Raw genomic sequence first — 26,172 nt, forward strand, 5'->3', positions numbered from 1 at the left:
GAATGCCGTGACCTTGTTGTTGTGCCGGGACGCCATTAGGTCGACGTCCGGCATCCCCCAGCGGCAACAGATCTCCTGAAACACGTCCGGGTGAAGGGACCATTCGCCTGCGTCCATGCCCTGGCGACTGAGAAAGTCTGCTTCCCAGTTTTCCACGCCCGGGATGTGAACTGCGGAGATGGTGGAGGCCGTGGCTTCCACCCACATCAAAATCCGTCGGACTTCCTGGAAGGCTTGCCGACTGCGTGTCCCGCCTTGGTGGTTGATGTAAGCCACCGCTGTGGAGTTGTCCGATTGAATTCGGATCTGCTTGCCTTCCAGCCACTGCTGGAACGCCTTCAGGGCAAGATACACTGCCCTGATCTCCAGGACATTGATCTGGAGTGAGGACTCTTGCTGAGTCCACATACCCTGGGCCCTGTGGTGGAGAAAAACTGCTCCCCACCCTGACAGACTCGCGTCCGTCGTGACCACCGCCCAGGATGGGGGTAGAAAGGATTTCCCGTTCGATAGTGAAGTGGGAAGAAGCCACCACCGAAGAGAAGCTTTGGTTGCCTGAGAAAGAGAGACGTTTCTGTCGAGGGACGTCGGATTCCTGTCCCATTTGCGTAGGATGTCCCATTGAAGAGGACGCAGATGAAACTGCGCAAAAGGAACTGCCTCCATTGCTGCTACCATCTTCCCTAGGAAGCGCATGAGGCGCCTCGGAGTGCGACTGACCCTGCAGGAGAGATTGCACTCCTGTCTGTAGTGAACGCTGTTTGTTCAGCGGGAGCTTCACTATCGCTGCTAGAGTATGAAACTCCATGCCAAGATATGTTAGCGATTGGGCCGGTGTCAGATTTGACTTTGGAAAATTGATAATCCACCCGAAACTCTGGAGAGTTTCTAGAGTAGCGTTGAGGCTGTGTTGGCATGCCTCTTGAGAGGGTGCCTTGACCAGCAGATCGTCCAAGTAAGGAATCACTGAGTGACCCCGAGAGTGGAGTACCGCTACTACTGAAGCCATGACCTTGGTGAAAACCCGTGGGGCTGTCGCCAGGCCGAACGGCAGTGCCACGAACTGAAGGTGTTCGTGTCCTATGGCGAAGCGCAGGAAGCGCTGATGCTCTGCAACAATCGGTACGTGGAGATAAGCATCTTTGATATCGATCGATGCGAGGAAATCTCCTTGGGACATTGAGGCGATGACGGAGCGGAGGGATTCCATCCGGAACCGCCTGGTCTTTACGTGTTTGTTGAGCAGTTTCAGGTCCAGGACAGGACGGAAAGACCCGTCTTTCTTTGGAACCACAAACAGGTTGGAGTAAAAACCGTGACCCTGTTGCTGAAGAGGCACAGGGACCACCACTCCTTCCGCCTTTAGAGTGCCTACCGCCTGCAGAAGAGCATCGGCTCGCTCGGGAGGCGGAGATGTTTTGAAGAATAGAGTCGGAGGACGAGAGCTGAACTCTATCCTGTAACCGTGAGACAGAATGTCTCTCACCCAACGGTCTTGTACCTGTGGCAGCCAGATGTCGCAAAAGCAGGAGAGCCTGCCACCGACCGAGGATGCGGTGTGAAGTGGCCGCAAGTCATGAGGAAGCCGCCTTGGTAGCGGCACCTCCGGCGGTCTGTTTTGAGTTAGACCGCCATGAGTCGGAGTTCCTCTGATTTTTCTGAGGCCTTTTGGACGAGGAGAATTGAGACTTGCCCGCGCCCCGAAAGGACCGAAACCTCGACTGCCCTCTCCTCTGTTGGGGTTTGTTCGGTTTGGGCTGGGGTAAGGATGTATCCTTTCCCTTGGATTGTTTGATGATTTCATCCAAACGCTCGCCAAACAATCTGTCGCCAGAAATTGGCAAACTGGTTAAGCGCTTTTTGGAAGCAGAATCTGCCTTCCATTCCCGTAGCCACAAGGCCCTGCGGAGTACCACCGAATTGGCGGCTGCAACCGCCGTCCGGCTCGCAGAGTCCAGGACAGCATTAATAGCGTAAGACGCAAATGCCGAGGTCTGAGTGGTAATGGACGCCACTTGTGGCGCGGACGTGCATGTGGCTGCTTCAATTTGCGCTTGACCTGCTGAGATAGCTTGTAGCGCCCATACAGCTGCGAATGCTGGGGCAAAAGAAGCGCCGATAGCTTCGTAGATGGATTTCAACCAGAGCTCCATCTGCCTGTCAGTGGCATCTTTGAGTGAAGCCCCATCTTCCACTGCAAGTATGGATCTAGCCGCCAGTCTGGAGATTGGAGGGTCCACTTTGGGACACTGAGTCCAACTTTTAACCACGTCAGGGGGAAAAGGATAACGTGTATCCTTAAGACGCTTAGAAAAACGCTTATCTGGACAAGCATGGTGATTCTGGACTGCCTCTCTGAAATCAGAGTGGTCCAGAAACATACTCTTTGTACGCTTGGGGAACCTGAAACGGAATTTCTCCTGCTGAGAAGCCGACTCCTCTGCCGGAGGAGCTGAGGGAGAAATATCCAGCATTTGATTGATGGACGCAATAAGATCGTTCACTATGGCGTCCCCGTCTGGAGTATTAAGATTGAGAGCGCCCTCAGGATCAGAATCCTGATCAACTGTTTCCGCTTCATCAACCCGAGATTCCCCTCGCTGAGACCCTGAACAATATGATGATGTCGAGGGAAAATCTAAGCGAGCTCGCTTAGTCGGTCTGGGGCTGGGGTCTGTGTCAGAACCCTCAGCCTGGGATCTATGAGATACCCCTGGAGGACATTATTGGTCCAACTGAGGGGGGCCAGGGAACAAAGATTCAACAGAGTCCCTGTGCTGAGATATCGGCCTGGACTGCAAGGCTTCTAGTATCTTAGCCATAGTCTCAGAGAGTTTTGCAAACTCTGTCCCCGTCACCTGGACATTGTCAGCAGGTGGCTCCCCCTGGGCCCCTCTTAGCAGAGGCTCTGGCTGAGTAAGTGTCACAGGGCCCGAGCACTGTACACAATGAGGGTCAGTGGAACCTGCCGGTAGCGGGGTCGTACATGCGGCGCAGGCAGCATAATAAACCTGTGTTTTGGCACCCCTGCCTTTTGTGGGCGCCATGCTATTATCTTCCCTGAGCAACACAATAGGGTATATAGCCAGAAATCAACTGTGCACCATACAATGTAAAGTATATACCATAAACATATACTGTATAGTTACACTACTGCACAATGGGGCTAGCACCACAGGTGCTGCTTACCACCCGCTTAAAGCGGTTGTGAGGCCACCCAAGTCCCTGCCTGGGTCTCCCAGACTTTGTCCCCCTCTGCTGCATCCGAGGAGCTGACAGGAATGGCTGCCGGCGTCCTGAGGAGAGGAGGGAGTCGTGGGCGTGGCCCAGAAAGTGCGGGAACTGGAGCCGCACTGTGCACAGTGAGAGGGGTGGAGTATGCAAAGCATGCTCCAGCCCTCAGTGCTGCTCGTTCTGTGCAGCTTCCCGCCCTTCCCCTGCCTGTCAGGGCTGAGGGCGGGAGGAAAAGAGACTAGGCCTCAAAAAGCCGGGGACTCGAGTAATGAGCGCGGCCGCCGTATAAGCGCGGCCAGCGCGGAAGTCCCCGGCGCACTACAAGTCCCAGCCGCGCCGCAGTGTTCCGTGGCAGCGGCGGTCAGCGCGGCAGTCCCTATACATAAACACACTCAGCAACGCTGAGTGTGTAATGGCACATTTTAACCCGGTCAGCGCCGCGGTCCCCGGTGCACTAGCACACCCAGCAAGGCTGAAGTGTTGCTGTGCGCGGTCCCAACAGGGATACAGAGTACCTCCACGTAGCAGGGCCATGTCCCTGAACGGTACCCGGCTCCTATCCAGCAGGCTCCACAGGAGTTGTGGATGAAGAACAGTCTCCTGTGCCTGGTGACCGATAGGATCCCACTTCACCCAGAGCCCTGAGGGGGATGGGGAAGGAAAACAGCATGTGGGCTCCAGCCTCCGTACCCGCAATGGATACCTCAACCTTAACAACACCGCCAACAAAAGTGGGGTGAGAAGGGAGCATGCTGGGGGCTCTATATGGGCCCACTTTTCTTCCATCCGACATAGTCAGCAGCTGCTGCTGACCAATCTGTGGAGCTGTGCGTGCATGTCTGCCTCCTTCGCACAAAGCATAAAAACTGAGCAGCCCGTGGGAGCACGGGGGGTGTATAGGCAGAAGGGGAGGGGCTTTACACTTTTAGTGTAATACTTTGTGCGGCCTCCGGAGGCATAGCCTATACACCCAATTGTCTGGGTCTCCCAATTAGGAGCGACAAAGAAAAGCAGGTAAGAGGACACTGCAAGAGCAGGTGAAATTTTTTTTGTGGGAGCCTTTTGAGAGTATTAGCTGAGGGAGGTGTTTTCAGTATATATTAAAAAACAAAAAAAAAAAAAAAAAAAAAAAAAGGCTGAACTGCTTATATTTGAGCATATACAGTACTTTTTTTAACCCCTTAACGACCCATGACGTACGTCATGTATCGTGCCACCATCATCGCCGCTGATTTCAACAGCTGACATGTGCGCCTGCAAGTTACAAGTGGAATCACTTTCCACCTGCAACTTTTAACCCCTTACATCTTGCTGACAAAATCTGGCAGCAAGATGTATATGCGCGTGGCCATTACTTTTACTTACCACTGCCCCCACCGGAAGTCATGTGTGTGAACATGTGACTTCCGGTGGTTGCCATGGTAGCACAAGGTCATGTGATGACGCCTGTAGCTAACATGAGTCACTTTCTCTTAGTGCCAGCATAATGCCAGCAGTGAAAGTAAAGCAGCATATCTGCAGATCTTAGCTCTGTAGCTGAGATCTACAGATAGCAGAGCGATCGGATTTCCCCTAGGGGGACTAGTAAAATAAAAAAAAAAAAAAAAAAAAAAAAAGAAAAAAAGTTTTAAAAAGTAGAATTAAAAAATCCCTTAAAGTTCAAATCAACCCCCTTTCGCCCCATTGAAAATTAAAGGGTTAAAAAAACCCCAAAAAACTACATTTGGTATCGCCGCGTTCAGAAATGCCCAGTCAAAATATAAAAAAATAATCTGATTGGTAAACTGCGTAGCAGCAAAGAAATTCCAAACGCCAAAGTTACGTTTTTAGCCGCTGCAAGTTTTGCGCAAAACGCAATAACAGGCGATTAAAACGTAGCATCTGCGCAAAAATGGTTCCATTAAAAACATCAGCTCGAAACAAAAAAATAAGCCATCACTGAGTCATAGATCCCAAAAATTAGAACGCTACGGGTTTCGGAAAATGGCGCAAAATGTGCGCCACTTTTTTTTGGACAACCTTGTGAATTTTTTTAATCCCCTAGGATATAAATAAAGAGAATTTTGTTTACTTACCGTAAATTCTTTTTCTTATAGTTCCGACATGGGAGACCCAGACCATGGGTGTATAGCTAGCGACCTCCGGAGGACACACAAAGCACTACACTCAAACGTGTAGCTCCTCCCTCCGGGCTATATACACCCCCTGGATGACAATCTACCCAGTTCAGTGCAAAAGCTGAAGGAGGACATCCACCCATAAGTAGAGATAGAGTAAAACTCGGCAAAACCAGAACTCTGTCTACTAACAACAGCCGTGAAGCACACGGAACAAAAACTGCCAACAGGCAACAGGGAGGGAGCTGGGTCTCCCATGTCGGAACTATAAGAAAAAGAATTTACGGTAAGTAAACAAAATTCTCTTTTTCTTTAACGTTCCTTTATGGGAGACCCAGACCATGGGACGTTCCAAAGCAGTCCATGGGTGGGAAATAAACTAAACTGAGAAGTAGGCAAAACCTAACTTCACAAATGGGCGACAGCCGCCTGAAGGATGAGTCTGCCCAAGCTCGCATCTGCCGAAGCATGAGCATGCACTTGGTAGTGCTTAGAAAAAGGTGTGCAGACTGGACCAAGTGGCAGCCTGACACACCTGCTGAGCCGTAGCCTGGTGCCTGAAAGCCCAGGAGGCACCGACAGCTCTGGTCGAGTGCGCCTTAATCCCCGACGGGGGAGGCACCTGAGAAGACTGGTAGGCATCGGCTATGGCCGACCTAATCCAACGAGCTAGGGTCGGTTTAGAAGCCGAAAGGCCCTTGCGCTGACCCGTGGTTAGCACGAAAAGTGAGGTGCACCGCCGAAACACGGCGGTGCGAGACACATAGATGCGGAGCGCCCGCACCAAATCCAAGGTGTGCAACGCCTTCTCAAAGCGATGCACAGGGGCCGGACAAAGAGAGGGCAATGAAATGTCCTGGTTAAGGTGGAAGGAAGACACCACCTTAGGAAGAAAGTCCGGAGTCGGACGAAGAACCACCTTGTCTTGGTGAAACACCAAAAAGGGGGATTCCGAAGAAAGCGCAGCCAAATCGGAAACTCTCCTGAGAGAAGTTATGGCTACTAGAAAGACGACTTTCTGTGAAAGTCTGGACAAAGGAACCTCCTTGAGAGGCTCAAAAGGGGGTTTCTGTAAGGCCGTGAGGACCAAATTAAGGTCCCAGGGATCCAAGGGTCGTCGGTAAGGAGGAATGATGTGAGATGCGCCCTGCATGAAGGTGCGCACCTGAGCCAGTCGAGCGATACGCCGCTGGAACAATACCGACAAAGCCGACACCTGTCCCTTAAGGGAATTGAGGGACAGACCCAACTGTAGACCTGACTGTAGAAAAGACAGGATGGTCGGCAAGGCGAACGGCCAAGGAGCATGGCCGGAAGAGCGACACCAGGACAGGAAAATCTTCCAAGTCCTATGATAAATCCTAGCCGAGGAAGACTTCCGAGCCTGAGTCATGGTGGAGATGACCTCAGAGGGAATGCCTGAAGCCGTCAGGATCCAGGACTCAAGAGCCACGCCGTCAATCTGAGAGCCGCAGAATTCTGGCGGAAGAACGGACCTTGAGAGAGAAGGTCTGGGCGGTCTGGGAGATGCCACGGGATCTCTACGGACAGGCGGAGCAAGTCTGGGTACCAGGCTCGCCTGGGCCAGTCCGGAGCAATGAGTATGACTCGACGGCCGTCCATTCGGATCTTGCGCAGAACCCTGGGCAAGAGCGCTAGAGGGGGAAACACATAGGCCAGACTGAACTGAGACCAATCCTGAACCAGTGCGTCTGCTGCGAAGGCTTGAGGATCGTGGGAGCGAGCCACGTAAACCGGAACCTTGTGGTTGTGCCGGGAAGCCATTAGATCTACTTCCGGAGTGCCCCACTTGCGGCAGATTGATCTGAACACTGACGGATGCAGGGCCCACTCGCCGCCGTCCACGGTTTGACGGCTGAGATAATCGGCCTCCCAGTTTTCCACGCCTGGGATGTGGACTGCGGATATGGTGGACTTTGAGTCCTCCGTCCACTGGAGGATTCGTTGAACCTCCAACATCGCCAGACGGCTGTGAGTTCCGCCCTGGTGATTGATGTAGGCAACCGCTGTCGCGTTGTCCGACTGAACCCGAATGTGCTTGCCCGCCAGTAGGTGGTGAAAGTCTAGAAGAGCTAGAAACACAGCTCTGATCTCCAGCACATTGATCGGGAGGGCTGATTCGGACGGAGTCCAAGTGCCCTGTGCTCGGTGATGGAGAAACACCGCTCCCCAACCGGAGAGACTGGCATCCGTGGTGAGAATCACCCAGGACGGAGTCAGGAAGGACCGCCCCTGTGACAGGGAGAGGGGCTGAAGCCACCACTGAAGGGAGTTCCTGGCCTGTGATGACAGAGCCACTAGCCTGTCCAAAGAAGAGATCCGCTTGTCCCAACAGCGGAGAATGTCCAGCTGCAAGGGACGCAGATGGAACTGGGCAAAGGGAACCGCTTCCATGGACGCCACCATCTGACCCAGCACCTGCATGAGGCGTCTGAGGGAATGACGGCGGTGCCTCAACAGAGAGCGCACCGCCAGACGAAGGGACTGCTGTTTGACTAAGGGCAACTTGACAAGTGCCGGCAGAGTCTCGAATTGCATCCCTAGGTACAAGAGTACCTGGGTCGGGGTCAGAGTCGACTTGGGAAGGTTGACAAGCCACCCGAACTGAATTAGCGTGGCGACAGTGAGAGAGACACTCCGTTGGCAGTCTACACTGGAAGAGGCCTTGACTAGAAGGTCGTCCAGGTAAGGAATCACTGCCAATCCCTGGAGGTGCAGGACAGCAACCACTGCTGCCATGACCTTGGTGAACACTCGGGGGGCCGTGGCTAAGCCAAAGGGAAGAGCCACGAACTGGAAATGTTCCTCTCCGATCGCAAAGCGTAGCCAACGCTGGTGTGAAACCGCAATAGGCACATGCAGATAGGCATCTCTGATGTCGATGGATGCGAGAAAATCTCCCTGGGTCATTGAGGCAATGACCGATCTTAGAGATTCCATGCGAAAGTGCCGCACCTGAACATGCTTGTTGAGAAGCTTGAGATCCAGGATGGGCCGGGAGGAACCGTCCTTTTTGGGAACTAGAGAGAGGTTTGAGTAGAAACCTCTGAACCGTTCCCGGGCGGGGACCGGAACAATTACCCCGTTGGTCTGCAGGGATGCCACGGCCTGAGCGAAGGCGGCGGCTTTGGAGCAGGGGGGGGTGGACAGAAAAAATCTGTTTGGCGGGCTGGAGGAGAAGGGTATCCTGTAGCCGTGGGTGATGATGTCCCGCACCCACTGATCGGAGACGTGTTGCAACCACACGTCGCCAAAGTGGGAGAGCCTGCCCCCGACCAAGGACGTTGCTGGCGCGGCCAGATAGTCACGAGGAGGCTGCCTTGGTGGCAGCGGCTCCTCCGGTCTTTTGAGGACGCGGCTTTGCGCGCCAGTTGGATTTACGATCCTTGGCGGTAGTGGACGAGACCGTGGGCTTAGAGGATGACCAGTTAGAGGAACGAAAGGAACGAAACTTCGATTGGTTCCTGCCCTGGGTAGGTTTCTTGGGTTTAGCTTGTGGCAAGGAAGTACTCTTCCCGCCAGTAGCCTCCTTAATTATGTCATCCAGCTGTTCCCCAAACAGCCGTGACCCCGTAAAAGGGAGACTCGCAAGGTACTTCTTAGAGGAAGCGTCCGCTTTCCACTCTCGAAGCCACAAGATCCTGCGGATCGCGAGGGAATTAGCGGAGGCCACTGCCGTGCGGTGAGAAGCTTCCAGGACGGCAGACATGGCGTAGGATGCAAAAGCTGAAGCTCGGGCGGTTAAAGCATCCATCTCAGGAATAGAGTCTCTGGAGAGGGAATGAATCTCCGCCAGAGAGGCAGAGATAGCCTTAAGAGCCCACACCGCCGCAAAAGACGGAGAGAAGGAGGCTCCTGCCGCCTCAAATACAGACTTGGCCAGAAGGTCAACCTGGCGGTCAGTGGGATCCTTAAGAGAAGTGCCGTCGGCCACCGCAACTACTGTGCGGGCTGAGATTCTGGACACTGGAGGGTCTACCTTTGGGGACTGGGCCCAGTCCTTAACCACCTCCGGTGGAAACGGGAAACGGTCATCTGAACTACGTTTCGGAAAACGTTTGTCAGGACAGGCCCTTGGCTTGTTAACAGTGGTCTGAAAGCTGGAGTGATTAAAAAACATACTCCTAGGCTTCTTAGGAGAGGTAAACTGGTGTACCTCTACCAGAGAGGGTTGATCCTCTGACTCCTGTGGGTTAAGGTTCAGTACGGAGTTAATGGACGCAATCAAGTCACTAACGTCCGCATCGCCCTCAGACAAGTCAATGGGGTACATAGAGGCAGAGTCTGAGCCCACAGTAAATGAATCATCCTCGCCCTGCACCTCGGCTTGTGAATCAGAGCCGTGGGACGAGGAAGGAGGAGGGTCCGTGCGTCTCCGTTTGGGGGGACTGGGTCCGAGGACATGCTCTGAGGGCTCTGCAGAGCTCTGAGCAGCAGAGACACCCTGAGAGGGGGGCTGAGAGGGAGGCTGATGCATAGACAGCAGCGTCTGAGACAGCTGCCCCATGGAATCGGCAAACGACTTGGAAAGAGCCTGTGTAAAGGATGCTACCCAAGCCGGGGGTTCAGCCACCGGGACCGAAGCAGCCGGAGGGACCCCTGCGGAGGCTCCAGGCTGAGACACAACCATATTAGCACAGTTATCACAATGTGGGTACGTGCTAGGCTCTGGCAGAATTAGCTTGCAAGCAGTGCATATAGCATACATGTTTGCAGCCTTGCTCCTAGTGACAGACATGCTGCTGTGGAGGAAGCTCTGCAGCCAAAACACACTCCTGTAGAAAGCCTGAGTGTATAAAAATCCACAACCATAGGTTGTGGCTTACCAGCCCTGTTCTCTGTGTGCCCTCTGGACTTCACCGCTCCTCTGTAAAGTGACAGCTTCCAAAAAGTATGCAGCAGTAGCATCCAGCGCTTCTCAGTGATAAGAACGCTGAGAAAATGGCGCTGGGAGAAGGAGGGGGGGGCGTGTATAAGCCCAAGAGCGGGAAAACACAGAGGCCAGAGAGACACAGGGGGGTAGACAGAGGAGGGGACATCCCCCCAGAGGGGAGTGCCCTCCGCTCTGCTGGCCGGGCGGTGGGCGTCGCTGTATGCAAAACATACAGAAGAAGCCAAAAACGAAACTAGGCCCAAACTGAAGCCGGGGCCTAGATTTTAAAGTGCGGCCGACGAGCAGGCACCGTCGGCGCGGTTCTCATGGGAAATTCCCAGAACCGGCCGAAATTAACAGTAACGCTAAAGCACATACTGCCCCCATAATAAAAGTACCCGGGACCCCTGAAAAAACGTCTCAATACTTAGCTTTGAGACGCAGGGCCATGTCCCTGAATGGGGGTTAACGCTCCTTCCAGCAGGGACCAGACAGGGCTGTGGATGGAGCCGGCCTCCTGCAAGCAGAGAGGACCGTGGAGGCTCCCACTTCAAACAGAGCCTCGACAGAGGATGCGAAGGAGCTCGGCATGTGAAGGCTCCAGCCTTATTAAAATCAACCTTAACAGCACCCCGCAGAGTGGAGCGTGAAGGGACATGCCGGGAGTCCAGACTGGACCCGCTTTTCTTCCAAATCTTTAAAACATTAAAATAAAATTGAAAAAAATATGAGGAAATAAAAGTGTGTGTGATCCTCCTGGAACACAAAGCGTTGAACTGGGTAGATTGTCATCCAGGGGGTGTATATAGCCCGGAGGGAGGAGCTACACGTTTGAGTGTAGTGCTTTGTGTGTCCTCCGGAGGTCGCTAGCTATACACCCATGGTCTGGGTCTCCCATAAAGGAACGTTAAAGAAAAACCTATACATGTTTGGTATCTACAAACTCGCACTGACCTGAGGCATCACACCGACATCAGTTTTACCATATAGTGAACATGGTGAATAAAATATCCCAAAAACTATTGTACGATCGCACTTTTTTTGCAGTTTTCCAGTACACTGTATGGTAAAACTTATGGTTTCACTTAGAAGTACAAGTCGTCCCGCAAAAAACAAGCCCTCATATGGCAAGATTGACAGAAAAAGAAAAAAAAAAGCCGGAGTCACACTTGCAACGGACACTCTGCTTTCCCCGCCCACCAACCATCCTGCCGCCTGTGATTGGTTGCAGTTAGCTGCCACTCAGGATGGGGGCGTGTCTAGCTGCAGCCAACACATGCTGGTGGGCAGGGAAAAACAATGAATATTGAATTGTCTGCTCCGGAAGGTAATAGCGTGACCCGGAAGGAGTGTGCTGCCATGACAGCGCCTCGGTGAGTATGCTGCACTTGCTCCTAGTCCCTCCACAAACTTTTTTACCCTCCAGATTCCGGTCCCCATTAACTTATATGGGCACCGGATTCCGGAGCGGAGCGGATTCTTTTTTAAATCTGTTAGCGATCCGCTGGCCCCGGATTATTGGCCGTTCGATCAGCTCTATTTATTAGCACTTCTGTATTCTATGTCATCAACTACACAACACTTGCTGAGCACTGTGCAGTACAGAAACATGAGCAGCACGGATGCTTCCGTGTAGCATCTGGCGATCAGCGGGTGTGTATCAGCATAGCCGAGCTGCTGGGTCCTAACAAACCCATATCAGCTCTGTAGTGATGGATGCCCCAGTGGGAAGGAGTGTTCCCAAGAAATCTGATATGTCTTGGGGAAACAAAAGTATGCATTTCAAAATATTTAATAATTATATTATATATTATATATATATATATATATATATATATATATATATATATATATATATATATATATATATATATATATATATATATAAATAAATAAATAAATAAATAAATATGAGTATGAATACAAAGTCCCCCACTGCAAAAAAAAAAAAAAAAAAAAAAAAAAACCCTACACAGAAAAAACAAAGTTTGTTCCCCATTAAAAGCCATGTCAGAGAAACTAACATTATAGCTGCTGTATGAGGAGGCCCAACAAACAAAACAAAAATCAGCCCCCTGCCCCTCTCCTAGCGCACACTTGCTGACATTTGTGTCCCCATTTTACAAAGCCGATTCACAGCTACCTTAAAGTTTGTTTTTTATGCAGATGACTTATCTTTATAAAAAGGGTGAATTGTAAAGTGCTTGTAAAAACATGCAGCAATGCAATTTACTAATTATTATACAAAAAAAAAAATAAATAAATATATTTTTTACAATAATTAGTAAATTGCATATATACATATATATCTCTTTTGTTCAAGAACAAAGGGTTTTCCCAATTATACAAAGTGGATCCTAAACACTAAAAACAGACACCGCCTTCCCTCCGCTGAGCTCAGTCATTGTCCATAGCATGTTATCGATGTGTAAAAACCTGTGACCCACTATCCTAAAAATGAAAAATCTGATTTATTTTGTCCATTGCTCGTTGCCCAAGTTACCAGCCACCACTGCAGTTTACCAGCAGTGGCCTTGTTACCTAGGCAAGGAGCGCAGCACTTACAGGTTCTTTGCTATAGAGCTTGTAAAGCACTACTCTGACCAGATTGCTGAATCCAGCCAGCTTTGGTACTTCAATGATGCCACAGTGGTAAAGCTGCCTCTGCTTGCAGCATCAAACTACACATTTTGGGCCAGTGGCACCTGTGCAAAGAGACTGCTGCCATATTAGTGGCAAGTCTACAGCCGCATACACTCCACAGTTATAAGAAGTATATGCAGAAATGGTGCCATAGCAGCGATTCTCACACTTACCCCTTTCTTGCCTGGAATAGCACATTCCCAGTTCATCAGATTCATTGTGCCATCTGGATTTTTTGTTGGTACTGCAACAAACCCCTGGAGAAAAAAAAAACAAAAAAAAAATTTATATATTTTTTTTTTAAAAAAGGCAATATAATGTAAACTTCTACATGCCGCTCATCTAATAAATGAATCACACTTACAAAGGGATGGTCTTTTCTCCAAGCTTTCCTCTCCTGCGCGAGTCTGCTCAGGGCAATGCCAGACATAGTTTGGGTTCCTACAAACAGAAAGCGCAGGGTTATCTCACCCCACAAGGGACAGCGATAAATCAGCATATGAATGCCGCCATCTAGTGGCCAAGTCACTAACTGCAGCAAGCAGAGCACAGAAATCAGGTCAGGTATGCTTCTGTAATGGAAGTTAATTCAAAGCAATAGGCAAGAAGTTGGAAGGAAAAATACATTTAGAAGCTTTACTCAATGCTCAGTCATTTTTGCAAAGCTAGGGTGGGTGGTGTACTTTTTTTCTGATGTTGAAAGAATGGACAATCCCACACAACCTCTTCATCCCGCCCTCTCTCTGTTGGCGTCCCTCAAGGCTCAGTCTCGGGACCCTTACTATTTTCATCTATACATTTGGCCTAGAACAACTCAAAGTCCCACAGCTTCCAGTACCACCTGTACGCCGATGACACTCAGATCTGCCTCTCTGGTCCAGAATCCCGGAGTGTCTATCGGCCATATCCTTCTCCTCTCACTTCCTAAAGCTCAATGTGGCCAAAACTGAACTAATCATCTTTCCTCCATCTCACCTACACGCTCTACCTGACCTATTACAATAAACAACATCACGCTCTCCCCAGCACCCAAAGTTTGGTTCCTCGGAGTGACCCTCGACTCTGCCTTGTCCTTCATGCCACACATTCAATCCCTCACCACCTCCTGCCATCTTCAACTCAAGACTATTTCCAGAATCCATCCTTTCCTCAATTCTCAATCTAAGAAAATGCTAGTGCATGCCCTCATCATCTCCCACCTGGATTACTGCAACATCCTCCTCTGTAGCCTCCCTGCTAACACTCTCACCTCTCCAGTCCATCCTTAATTCTGCTGCAGCTCTCTTCTCAACACCTCCCAGCTTCTCCTCTCTACAAGTCTCTCCACTGGCTCCCTAGCCTCCACCGCATCCAATTCAAACTAACACTGACCTATAAAGCCATCAATAATCTGTCTCCTCTGTATATCTCTGAACTAATCTCCCGCTACACTCCAACACGTCACCTCCGATCCTCCCAAGATCTCCTTCTCGCTCATTCGCTCCTCGTGAAACCGCCTCCTTCTCCCGAGCATCTTCTGGAATTTCCTGCCTCAACACTTCAGATTATCCACTACATTTGCAAGCTTCAAAACGGAATTTGAAAACTCATCTATTCAAAAACGCCTACAATCTCCAATGACCCCACTGTGTCGCCACCACACGGAGCGGCCGCTTCACCCCCATGCCGGAGCTGCCGCCCAACCTACACCCCACCTGACTCCTCCCCAAAATCCTATAGAATGTAAGCCCGCAAGGGCAGGGTCCTCTTCCCTCTGTGATAGTCTGTCTATTGTAACTTGTATATGTATTCTGTATGTAACCCCTTCTCATGTACAGCACCATGGAATCAACGGTGCTCTATAAATAATCAAAACATACAGAGCCCATCAGAATCAATACTCCAACATGGAGGCCTGGGCACATCTATGCATTACATGGACGGCCTATTTATAGCAAACACAAAACTGTGCAATGCTACATTTCTCTACGGTAGTAGTGGCGCTGGAGGGAACATGAAATATTCTACAAAGTAACGGTCAATCGCTGGGGAACGTTGGCAGCAGGGCTCCGCTGTCCGCTTACTGATCGGAGACGTCTAAGGAGCTATAAGGCTCCTTTAAGCCCTTAAACCTGTTTCTCGCATCCCTCAGACAGGGACCCAGCTCTAATAAGGAGACCGGACGGCTGGGTCCCCTGACCGGCGACAAGCGCCTCACGTAGGAGGAGGGGGCCCAGGTCCCCTGACTAGCGACAAACGCCTCACGTAGAGGATGAGCCGAGTCTCCTGACCAGTGACAACCGCCTCGTGTGTAGGATGAGCAGTCTCCTGACCAGTGACAACCGCCTCACGTAGAGGATGAGCAGAGTCTCCTGAACAGCGACAACCACCTCATGTAGGAGGAGGAGGCAGAGTCTCCTGACCGGCGACAAGCGTCTCATGTAGGAGGAGTGGGCCGAGTCTCCTGACCGGTGACAACCGCCTCATGTGTAGGATAAGCAGAGTCTCCTGACCAGAGACAACCGCCTCATGTAGAGGATGAGCAGAGTCTCCTGACAGACGACAACCACCTCATGTAGGAGGAGTGGGCCGAGTCTCCTGACCAGGGACAACCACCTCATGTGTAGGATAAGCAGAGTCTCCTGAACAGCGACAACCACCTCATGTAGGAGGATGAGCAGAGTCTCCTGACAGACGACAACCACCTCATGTAGGAGGAGTGGGCCGAGTCTCCTGACCAGGGACAACCACCTCATGTAGGAGGATGAGCAGAGTCTCCTGACAGACGACAACCACCTCATGTAGGAGGATGAGCAGAGTCTCCTGACAGACGACAACCACCTCATGTAGGAGGATGAGTTGGGTCCTCTGATCCGAGCACAGGCCACATGTGTGAGATACCGGCCTTGAGGATGCAGTCAATTTTATTTTATTCTTCCAAGTGCTCTTAAGTTTACTCTTCCAACATCATGGCCGTGTGAGGGATCACTTTTTTTTTTGTGGGAAAAAAAGGTTGTAGTTTTTTTTACTCAGTTATTGATGTTACCATTTAATGTACTGAAACAGAAATTTAAAGTGTACCCAGTGAGGGAAAAAAAAAACCAAAGTTAAGAATTTTGTCTGTTACCATTTTCCGACACCAGCACATTTTATTTTTCTGTTGATGCAGTTTTGCAGGTTCTTGCTATTTGCGTGAGTAGCTGATTTTTTTTTTTTTTATAGATACTTTTTTGGCTACATACGGAATTTTGACTAAAGTTTTGTTTTTTTTGGGGGAAGGGGAGGGGAGGAGTTGCGCTGTCCAGAAAAATGCCACCACTTAAATTTTTCACCAATTGATAATCGGAGATGCACATTATCAACCACAGCCCCCCCTCCCCCCCATTAATATAGGAATCCACATAGTCCCAGTTCTTGGAATTGGTGGAGAGGTCCCAGCGGTCAGACCCCCAGAGATCAGGCAGTCCAAGTACTAAATATGAAAATAGCCGTTAAACAGAAAAAAAAAAAAAAAAAAAAAAAAAAAAAAAGGGGGGGGGGGGGGGGGCAGCTGCGGCCACCACCAGTGAGCTTTTATATACGGCATTCCAGAATACTATATACAACAGGCAAGGCCTCTCTGTATAATGTAATAAACACTTAGAATACTCACATAGGGGCGGTCCGGTCTAATGGGCGTTACTGGTTTTGATCCGGCGCCCTCTCGATCTTGCAGTCTTTGTCCTCTTTCCCAGGCCCACGTGGATGACGCATCCTATGCCAATCACACAGAGGCCTCCATTGTAGTGCGCATGCGGTCTATGACCTTTCCTTGCGCCTGTGCGTTACACTACTTTGCTCTGCCCTCAGACGGGCAATCACAGTGATCATGCACAGGGGCGCAATGGCGATTTCTGTGTGGATGACGTAGGATGCGCCATCCACACAGGGCTGGGCATGAGGACGGTGACGCCACAAGACAGGAGGCGCTGGACCAGAGATGATCAGACCCAACCGCCCCCTAGGTGAGTATCATACGTGATGCAGAGCAGCTTGGGCTCTTATATACAGTCTTTTGGAATACTGTATAAGGCTACTGTCACATTGCATAATTAACTACGTTTACTGATCCCGTCGGAGCCCCTGTCTGATTTCCCCCCCACCGCCACGCATGCGCCGGTCTTTGACTGCAATGAAGCAGACGGAGTCTCTGTGTGCTGTGTCGTGTAGTATATTCAAGCATATATGCTTTTTGCAGGCAAACACCCAGATGCAATCTACTACATCCATTTGTCCGCCTGCAGAAAGCGTATACTTCTGAAAATTGTGCAAGATATTGGAGCAGACGCAGTCTCCGTGTGCTCCATTATCCATTACAGTCAATGGCACTGTTGGTGCATGCGTCCAAAATCCATTTGGGTGAGGGTTCAGATGGAGGCCCTGATGGGACCAGTGAATGTAGGTAATAACTAGGGATGATCAAATACCAAAATATCAGACTTCGCGAATATCCGACGAAGAGTTCACCGCTATTCGCGAATATTGGACACACAATTTAAGTCTATGGGAAACTCGAATAATTTCACGTTGGACCCAACGGCAAGCTGTTCACCACTGAGGAAAAGGCCCAAATGGATGGGAAAAGGCAGAATCAATCTCTCTCCTCCGTGGAGTTGGAAGCCGGAGCAGCAGGGACTATATATCGTTCCCGAAAGCAAATAGGGTGATGGGATGCATTAGAAGAGGTCTGGGGGCACGAGATGAAAGCATCATTCTCCCTCTGTACAAATCACTCGTCAGACCACACTTGGAGTATTGTGTGCAATTTTGGGCGCCGGTGCTCAAGAAAGACATTACTGAACTTGAAAGGGTTCAGAGGCGGGCTACTAAAATAAATGGAGTGGGTGCATTACAATACACGGAAAGGTTATCAAAATTAGGTCCATTTACTCTAGAAAAGAGAAGACTTAGGGGAGACCTAATAAACATGTACAAGTATATCAGAGGGCCATATAGAGATCTCTCCCATGATATGTTTGTACCAAGGACTATGACAAGAACAAGGGGGCATTCTCTTCGATTGGAGGAAAGAAAATTCCTACATCAGCATAGAAGAGGGTTCTTCACGGTAAGAGCAGTGAGGCTCTGGAACTCTTCCTGAGGAAGTGGTGATGGCCAACTCACTGAATGAATTTAAGAGAGGAATGGATTCTTTTCTTGATAGCAAAAGTATAGAAGGTTATAAATAGCATAATCTTACAGGTAGATAGAAGAGCCACCAAGATTATTAGAGGAATGGGTGGGCTGCAACACCAAGACAGGTTATTAAACTTGGGGTTATTTAGTTTGGAAAAACAAAGGCTTAGGGGGGATCTAATCACAATGTATAAATATATGAGGGGACAGTACAGAGACCTTTCCAAAGATCTCTTTACACCTAGGCCTGCAACTGGAACACGGGGGCATCCGCTACGTCTTGAGGAAAGAAGGTTTAATCATAATCACAGACGAAGATTCTTTACTGTACGAGCAGTGAGACTATGGCACTCTCTGCCGCATGATGTTGTAATGAGTGATTCACTACTAACAATTAAGCAGAGCCTGGACGCCTTTCCTGAAAAAAATAATATTACCAGTTATGTATATTAGATTTTATGACAGGGTGTTGATCCAGGGAACTAGTCTGATTGCCGGATGTGGAGTCAGGAAGGAAATTTTTTCCCCATTGGAGCTTGTTTGACACATTGGGATTTTTTGCCTTCCTCTGGATCAACATGTTAGGCTACGGGTTGAACTAGATGGACTTAGAGTCTCCCTTCAACCTTAAAAACTATGAAACTATGTCAACGGCTATGTACGTGACGCTGTGCGGCCAAGCCAAATCACAATAACACCACAACAAAGCTGGCTGCGGCGTTACTGTGAGGGCAAGCAACATCAGATGTGGTCATTGGCTGGAACACAGGCGCCAGGAAGTCAGAAATGAAACTGAAAGTATCAGAGCGGATGTTTTATTCGTCGGATACCGAATAGCCTGTTATCCGCCGGATACCGAATAGTGGCGAGTAATAACGCAATGTAACAGGGCCCCAAGGGCTCACAGGTGGTAGCCGCAGCTCATAAAAGGGAACAACCTAGCAACAGGTTCCCTTTAACTGCTCTTGGCCTCCCTGGCTCTATTTCCGGCCCAGCTTCTGCTTAACTGACTCTGTAGTCTAGCCAGGAAGCAGTCCAAAAAAATTAAAAAAAAAAAAATATAATATTATATATATATATATATATATATATATATATATATATATATATATATATATATATATATATATATATATATATATATATATATATATATATATATATATATATATATATATATATTTTTTAGAAAAGTGGGGCGGAGGAGGCGGTGCATGGCCAGGTTTTCCTCGTGCTGCTCACCAGAGTTTAAGGCTATGTGCCCACGGGAGATCGTACCTGCGGATGTATCCGCAGGTACGGCCGCAGGTTTCCCGCAGCTGCTCGCCAGCATCCACAGCCATTTTTAGCTGCGGGATTCCAGTGATATAGCTGCGGTAAACCTGCGGACTTTCATGCGAATTACCTGCGGACGTCCCGGCCTCTATCTCCATAGTGGAGGGCCGGGATTTCCGCAGGAATAATTGCCATGCAGTTATGTGCGCCTGCAGGACATGTGCACCATGTTCTGCAGCCGCACATACCGCAGCATGGACACAGCACTCCACATGTCCCATAGGATAACATGGGGAGTGTGTCTACATGATAAATCCGCAGGTTTTAGCTGGAAAATCCAGATACATCCGCAGGTTTTCCGCAGAAGCAAGCTCCCATGGGATCATAGCCTAACACTAGAAGTCCCAGAGAGGGGTCATTTAACATTTCTACCTTTGGAACCCATGGAGCTCGAAATTTCTGGGACCTCTAGTGTTAATCACCTTCTCCCCCCCCCCACTCCTGCAATCTGCCAAAATGTTTCCAGAGATCTTGGCCTTTGCTAATCTTTAGTCTTGAGCAAGAGGGCGTGGCTTACAGGATCCTCAGGCGGGGCAACTCTGCGTTATTACTCAGCCACGCCCCATTGGTAAAATTCCACAAAAATTTGCAGCAACTAAAAAAAAAAAAAAAAAAAAAAAGTGCCCACATTTCAGAAACCAAGTAAATGCAAAAACTGCCCAGGGGTAAAACGGAATGGAGCAGGAGGGAGTTAACCCAACATTTTTCAACCACAGAAGCTGATCACGTCAGTACGTGGAACATTTGGACCTGCCACGTGTCCATCACGTCAGCAGAGCTGCTCAGCTCCCGATGTGGGAGTGACGGGTGATGGAATAGCCGGTCAACGTTTCCAGGTGACTGATCTAGAAAACCCTCTTCTCAATGAAGGAGGAAACAAATCAAATACCCCCCACTCCACCCAGGCTTGCAGGTGTCAGAGGAATGTGGTCAGGCTGCTATAGGAGCGTCCTACTCTGTGCGTTTGCTGTGTCATCGTCATCATCATCATCATCATCATGCCGTGCGGCCTGAGTCATGTCACCTCCATATTTAATACGCAGGTGACAGGCGCTCGTCCAAAGGGAACTGAAGAGTAAAGATCTAGTGCCTGCAGAGACTCCAGCTACAGAGAATGCCGCAGGGGGCATCAGAGGGTTCAGGTGGCAGCCAAACCTATATGCCAATTCACAATTCCCAGAGGCACCAAATTCCTTTTTTCTTGGTCTCATGACAGGTCCATCTTCCACAAAACTAGAACCAGATCAGCTCTACAAATATCACCACCATGCTGCAGCCATTTCTAATCATTATGGGTGGGAGGAAGATACTTAAAAACTTTTAAAGTCAAGATGTAAAAGGAGACCCGTTATAAAAACTAGCGGGGCCAGAGAGACACTATAGAAGGTCCAAACCCTTCATCTTGATGCGATAGATCCCCCCCCAACCTGGTGAGGAGCACACTAGGGGCAGACATAGCATTGGTGCCACCACCACCTCCAAAGCAGGAGGACTTTTACTGTCTCATGATCTAGTCGCAGAGGTCCCCAACTCCAGTCCTCAAGGCCCACCAACAGTGCAGGTTTTTGGGATTTCCTTAGTATTGCACAGGTGTTAATGTAATTACCTGCCCAGGTGCTGGTTCCAACAGCAGTGCAATGCTAAGGAAATCCTGAAAACATGCACTGTTGGTGGGCCTTGAGGACTGGAGTTGGGGAACCCTGAATTCTAGTGAACTGCTGAGGGGCCATGTACAGTTCTTGAGGGGCCTCTTCTGTGTTCACTCCTGGAGATCATCCAAGTATGAGGAACCCTGAAGGCACCAAATCGTGGAGGGAGGTTTCCTCGTGAGATAACTTTCCCCTTCTTCTATCTGACCCTTTACAATGGAGATTTTTCCCGATAAGATTGGTCAAGTTCTTCTAGATTTCCATTGAGGTCCAAATGTTTCCTTTCTATCCTCCATAGATGAAGCAACTGCACAAATTATCTATTTGAGCTACAGAGTGATGCCAGGAGCCATCCGCACCTTCTGTGCCCATTATCGTGCAGACCCCTTCATCTGGGGCTCTCAATACGGGATCCTCCTGTAGAAGGATATCTTAACCCTACAACGCACAACCATAGAAAACAAGTAACCTAGCAGGCCTGCGAGGCCCCAGGTATGCGTTCTAGGTTTAAGACACTTCTGGTGCAGCAAAACATCTGTATGTCACCCATGTGCCACATACCCGACTCGTCCTTCCCCGGCAGACGCTGCCATTTTTGCTCTCTTTCCCCCATACCCCCGAAAGCCATCAGTTCATGCAATGAGTGCACGGCCAGCGTGGAGTTTCCATTGGAGAGATAATCCTCATGTAGATGAATGTCAGGAGCCGGTCATTCATATACACGTGTGCTCGCCGGGCGTTACGTCACCATCTCCCCACTGCCTTCCTTCTACAACCGGACTGACAAGGATTTCTCTGTCACACCAGATAAGAGCTGAATCTGAAGCCTCATCCATGGCGGAGGACGAGACGTCTACAGGAGAACATGACGCTGGATAACCCAGGAGGTATCTCCTGACCTTCCATAACTGTGCTCCTGGCTCTACCCAATGTGGAGATTCTCATCTCCCTCATTTCAAATTTGTCAAAAAAGGGACCAGTCATGAGGTCTGGAGATGCCAGATAAAAGGAACAGGTCCGCAAGGGTAAAATTGTTTGAAAGGTGAATATTATATACTTTCGATCGCCGAACTCCATAAAATATCGAAAAAAAAATTCCATTGCATACAGTTTACCTACCCCCCCCCCCGAACACTGACTCCATGGGCTTCTAAAAGACCAGAATTCGTAGGGTTCCAAAAAGGAATTCCTTCTATAATTTTCCTCAAGCTCAATGCTTTCATCTCCTAATCTACGTGGGTTGAGTTGCCGTAAGCAGCACTAGACCAGTAGGTCTCCATCTGGTCTCTTCAGTCACTGACAGCAAGCAGAGATTAAAAATGGCAACAGAGTCTGAACAAGACTGTTTCCTTGAAAGATACCAAAGAATCCATGGTAAGGAGACATCTGGTCACTGTGGATCTTATCCACCAAGAGGCTCCATGGAGGAGATCAGGACAGGACAGAACATTTATTCTACAGGTAGAAACTGCCCCATCATAGGAAAGACGATCTGCTACATTCATCATGGATGTGAAGGATCGCACTCATCGCCATGCCTAGGTGCCCCCCTGAGTATAGTCACCATCGGATGATTCCCCAATCCCCACGATAGGCTTAAGCCTTTATATACCTCGATATAACAAATCAAGCCAGACATGTCACTCGAAGCAAGGATCACCAAGCTACGACTTGCCTACTTTGGACACATCGTAGGAAGAGAGCAATCAACGGAGAAGGACATCATGGTCGAAAGAATAGAAAGAACAAGGCGAAGAGGAAGACCAGCAACTCGATGGTCAAGATAATGAAGACGACCCTGGTGGACCTAACTAGGCTGCACAAGCTCGATCTTCATACAGAGCGTTTATTCATCAAGTCGCCATGGCTCGAGATCAAGGTGAAGCCTTTATATACCTCGCTATATAAATCAAGCCAGACATGTCACTCGAAGCAAGGATCATCAAGCTACGACTTGCCCAATTTGGAAACATATGAAGAGGGCAATTACTGGAGAAGGACATCATAGTCAGAATAGAGGGAACAAGGCGAAGAGGAAGAACAGCAACCTGATTGCTTCATACCATCAAGATAACAGTGGAGAAGACCCTGGTGGACCTATCTAGGCTGCATAAGATCGATCTTTCTAAAGAGTGTTAGTCCATCAAGTCGCCATAGCTCGAGATCAAGCTGAAGGCCGGTAGCGCTAATAAATTATATGTAAAGTGTCACACACTTCCAATATATTCACATTTGTTGTTCGGATTGTGATATTACATGAAGCCATTTCACTACAAATAACGCAGATCAAACAAAATCCATAATGGAAAAATCACTTCTCAAAGAAGAAACAGAATTGGGCAGATCATCGATCAAAAACAAACCCCTCCATAGTGACCGCCTCAGTCTACGTCCCCTTCCCAAGCACATGGTGAGAATTCCCTTCTCATCACAAACTGCCACCTGCAGGCCATTATAGGAATTGCACTCATTAATTATAAAGGTTGGAGACAACGGCTTGTAATACAACTCCCTAATAACCTGGTGCCTGACATCGCTCACCTGCATACGTTTATCTCTAATCTAGCAACTTACTGAAGGTTTGGTTTATTTTTGGGAAAGGCATTTCTTAAAACATAGGCAGACTTCCTAGGAAAAAGCACAGTTTATAGAGGACGTTTTGGGACCCAAAGCATGTTTGAGCTGGTAGCTGGGTCGGCAACCTACTGTAATGGCTGCTATATGAGTATATTATTATATAGCGTCATTAATTCCATAGTGCTTTACATACATCAGCATCACTGTCCCCATTGGGGCTCACAATCTAAATTCCCTATCATTATGTATTTGGAGTGTGGGAGGAAACTGGAGAACCCGGAGGAAACCCACGCAAGCACGGGGAGAACATACAAACTCCTTGCAGATTTTTTTTTTTATGGGATTTGAACCCAGGACCGCAGGGCTACAATGCTAACTACTGAGTCAACATGCTGCCACATAAAGGCATGGTGCTCATATAGTACACGAAAAAAAAACATTGTCTGGTTGATCCTCTCAAATTTACACCCCCCCCCCCCCCAAAAAAAAAAAAAAAAAAAAAAAAAAAAGAAGATTATGCTGCAAGGGCTTTCAGTACCCCAAAGTGTCCCAGAGGGCTGGCAAAGGTATACAAAATACAATTGCCTGCCCTTGGCCCGGCCCACATGCTTCCCACAGACACTCTCCTCCACCGCCGCTCCCCATATACTCACTGGCCCTGTTGCCCATACACTGTCCTCTACATGGTCCCCAGCCTTTGCTGAGGTTCACCCCTTCCCAGACACGCTCCCCTACCCCACCCCTTCCCAGCCACTATCCCCTGTGCCACCACTCCTCATACTCACTGGCCCTGCTGCCCATACACGGTCCCCTGCCCGTCTTGAGGTTCACCTCTCCCCAAACCCTCCCCTGCTCCAGACATGATCCCCTGCGCAGCCCTTCTCATATACTCACTGGCCCCTACTTTTGGCCCACACCTGCCCCAGTCTCCAACCCTGGGCCCGCCCCTCCCCAACCACGGTCCCCTACACCTCCCCAACCACGGTCCCCTACACCTCCCCAACCACGGTCCCCTGCCCCAGGCCCACCCCAACCATGGTCCCCTACACCTCCCCAACCACGGTCCCCTACACCTCCCCAACCACGGTCCCCTGCCCCAGGCCCACCCCAACCATGGTCCCTTACGCCTCCCCAACCACGGTCCCCTGCCCCAGGCCCACCCCAACCATGGTCCCCTACGCCTCCCCAACCACGGTCCCCTGCCCCAGGCCCACCCCAACCATGGTCCCCTACACCTCCCCAACCACGGTCCCCTGCCCCAGGGCCACCCCATCCTCCACTTGCCTCATTTTTCATTGCAAGACAACAGAGCAGTATAAAATATATATATTTTTTAATCTCCTTTTTGGCCTCAAGATGGTGACCCTCCCCCTTAGTTTGATGCCTTTTTACTAGTTGAATAACTCCTCCTAATTTTCCAGGAAACTCATAATAAACTGAACTTGCTAAACTCTTATGATATGCTCTGTAAGGAGTCATGGGGGTGGAGCCACCACTCTGGAGAGTCCAGCGGCCGATCCTCCTGTTACAAACCAGGAATACCACCTCACCCTAGGACATCTGACAACAACTAGAGCCAAGGCAGCAGACTCCACTTTGTGGCTTGTCAGGATACAGCAGGTCTGTGAAAGACATGGGGCCAGCAGGACTCTTCGGTAATGTAGCTCCACCCCCGTGACTCCTCACAGGTCAGAGGCTCCACCCCCATGACACCTCACAGCTTATTAGAATATGTGGTCAGTTATCTTCAGCTCCTGGCACAGCCATCACCTATTCTGTCCCCTCGGTTGGGTCCAGGCACTGAATATAGAGGGATTTTATCAGCTGGATGAAAACCTAAAAATCTTTTTTTTAAAAAAAATATAAAAATTAGTGAATTTTTTTTTAAAGTAAAAGTGAAACAATCAGTGGAGACTGGAGGGAATGGCGTGGATGGCAGCCGTCAGGGAGGACGGGGGGAGGGAAGGGTCACACGTCCTGTCTGAGCCAGGCAGGAGTGACAGCTCGGAGGACGCCGCCGCCACTAACCAGGAGAATGAATGGGGAGAAATGCGCGGGGAGCCGGCCCCCTCCGCCGCGGGTGAGGCGCCGGTAACGAATCCCTCCGCCGTCACCATGGGAGATGAGGGGGAGCCCCGGTGCCTGCGGCCTCCGCCCCCGCCCGTGCTCCGCCGTGAGCAGCCCTCTCCTCGCCGCCCCCGGAGCCGCTCACCTGCTGTAGCTTCACCCCCTGACAATCCGGGCTCCGCGGCGGTCACTGCTCTTTGTGTCGGGACAAAGCCCCTAAAGTTTCCCTCCTGAAGCAGCACTGAACCTGACCCAGACTAAATAGGACCTCATGTCACAAGGACCCCAGTCCCGGAGCTGCCCTCACTAATGCCTGCACGGAGAGAGAAAATCCCGCCAAAGCCCCAGACCAACTCGTACCCCGCCCAGCAGGGGGCGCCGCGCGCTATAAATACACCCACCAGCGCGCGCCCCTCTATGGTGACAGCGGCGCCCTCACCCGGTCACGGGCAGGTATGGAAAATGTGCCGGTAACGAGCCGCAGATACGGCGTGTAGAACAC

The 26,172-nt window shown here is 49.9% G+C and overlaps 1 protein-coding gene across 1 annotated transcript in view; it reads right to left on the reverse strand.

Moving 5' to 3' along the window:
* The window catches only part of UBE2I (ubiquitin conjugating enzyme E2 I), a 41,940-nt gene extending 15,970 nt beyond the window's left edge, over window positions 1-25,970 (reverse strand). Inside the window, exons 1-3 of the mRNA XM_075319193.1 lie at window positions 25,816-25,970; window positions 13,253-13,329; window positions 13,062-13,145 (exon numbers count right to left, since the gene is read on the reverse strand). Coding sequence (XP_075175308.1) covers window positions 13,062-13,145; window positions 13,253-13,318 — 150 coding nt within the window. The 5' untranslated portion in view covers window positions 13,319-13,329; window positions 25,816-25,970. The remainder of the gene's footprint in view (window positions 1-13,061; window positions 13,146-13,252; window positions 13,330-25,815) is intronic.
* Window positions 25,971-26,172: the final 202 nt, after the last annotated feature.

Source organism: Anomaloglossus baeobatrachus, chromosome 7 (assembly GCF_048569485.1).
Source record: "Anomaloglossus baeobatrachus isolate aAnoBae1 chromosome 7, aAnoBae1.hap1, whole genome shotgun sequence".
Lineage (NCBI taxonomy): Eukaryota > Metazoa > Chordata > Amphibia > Anura > Aromobatidae > Anomaloglossus > Anomaloglossus baeobatrachus.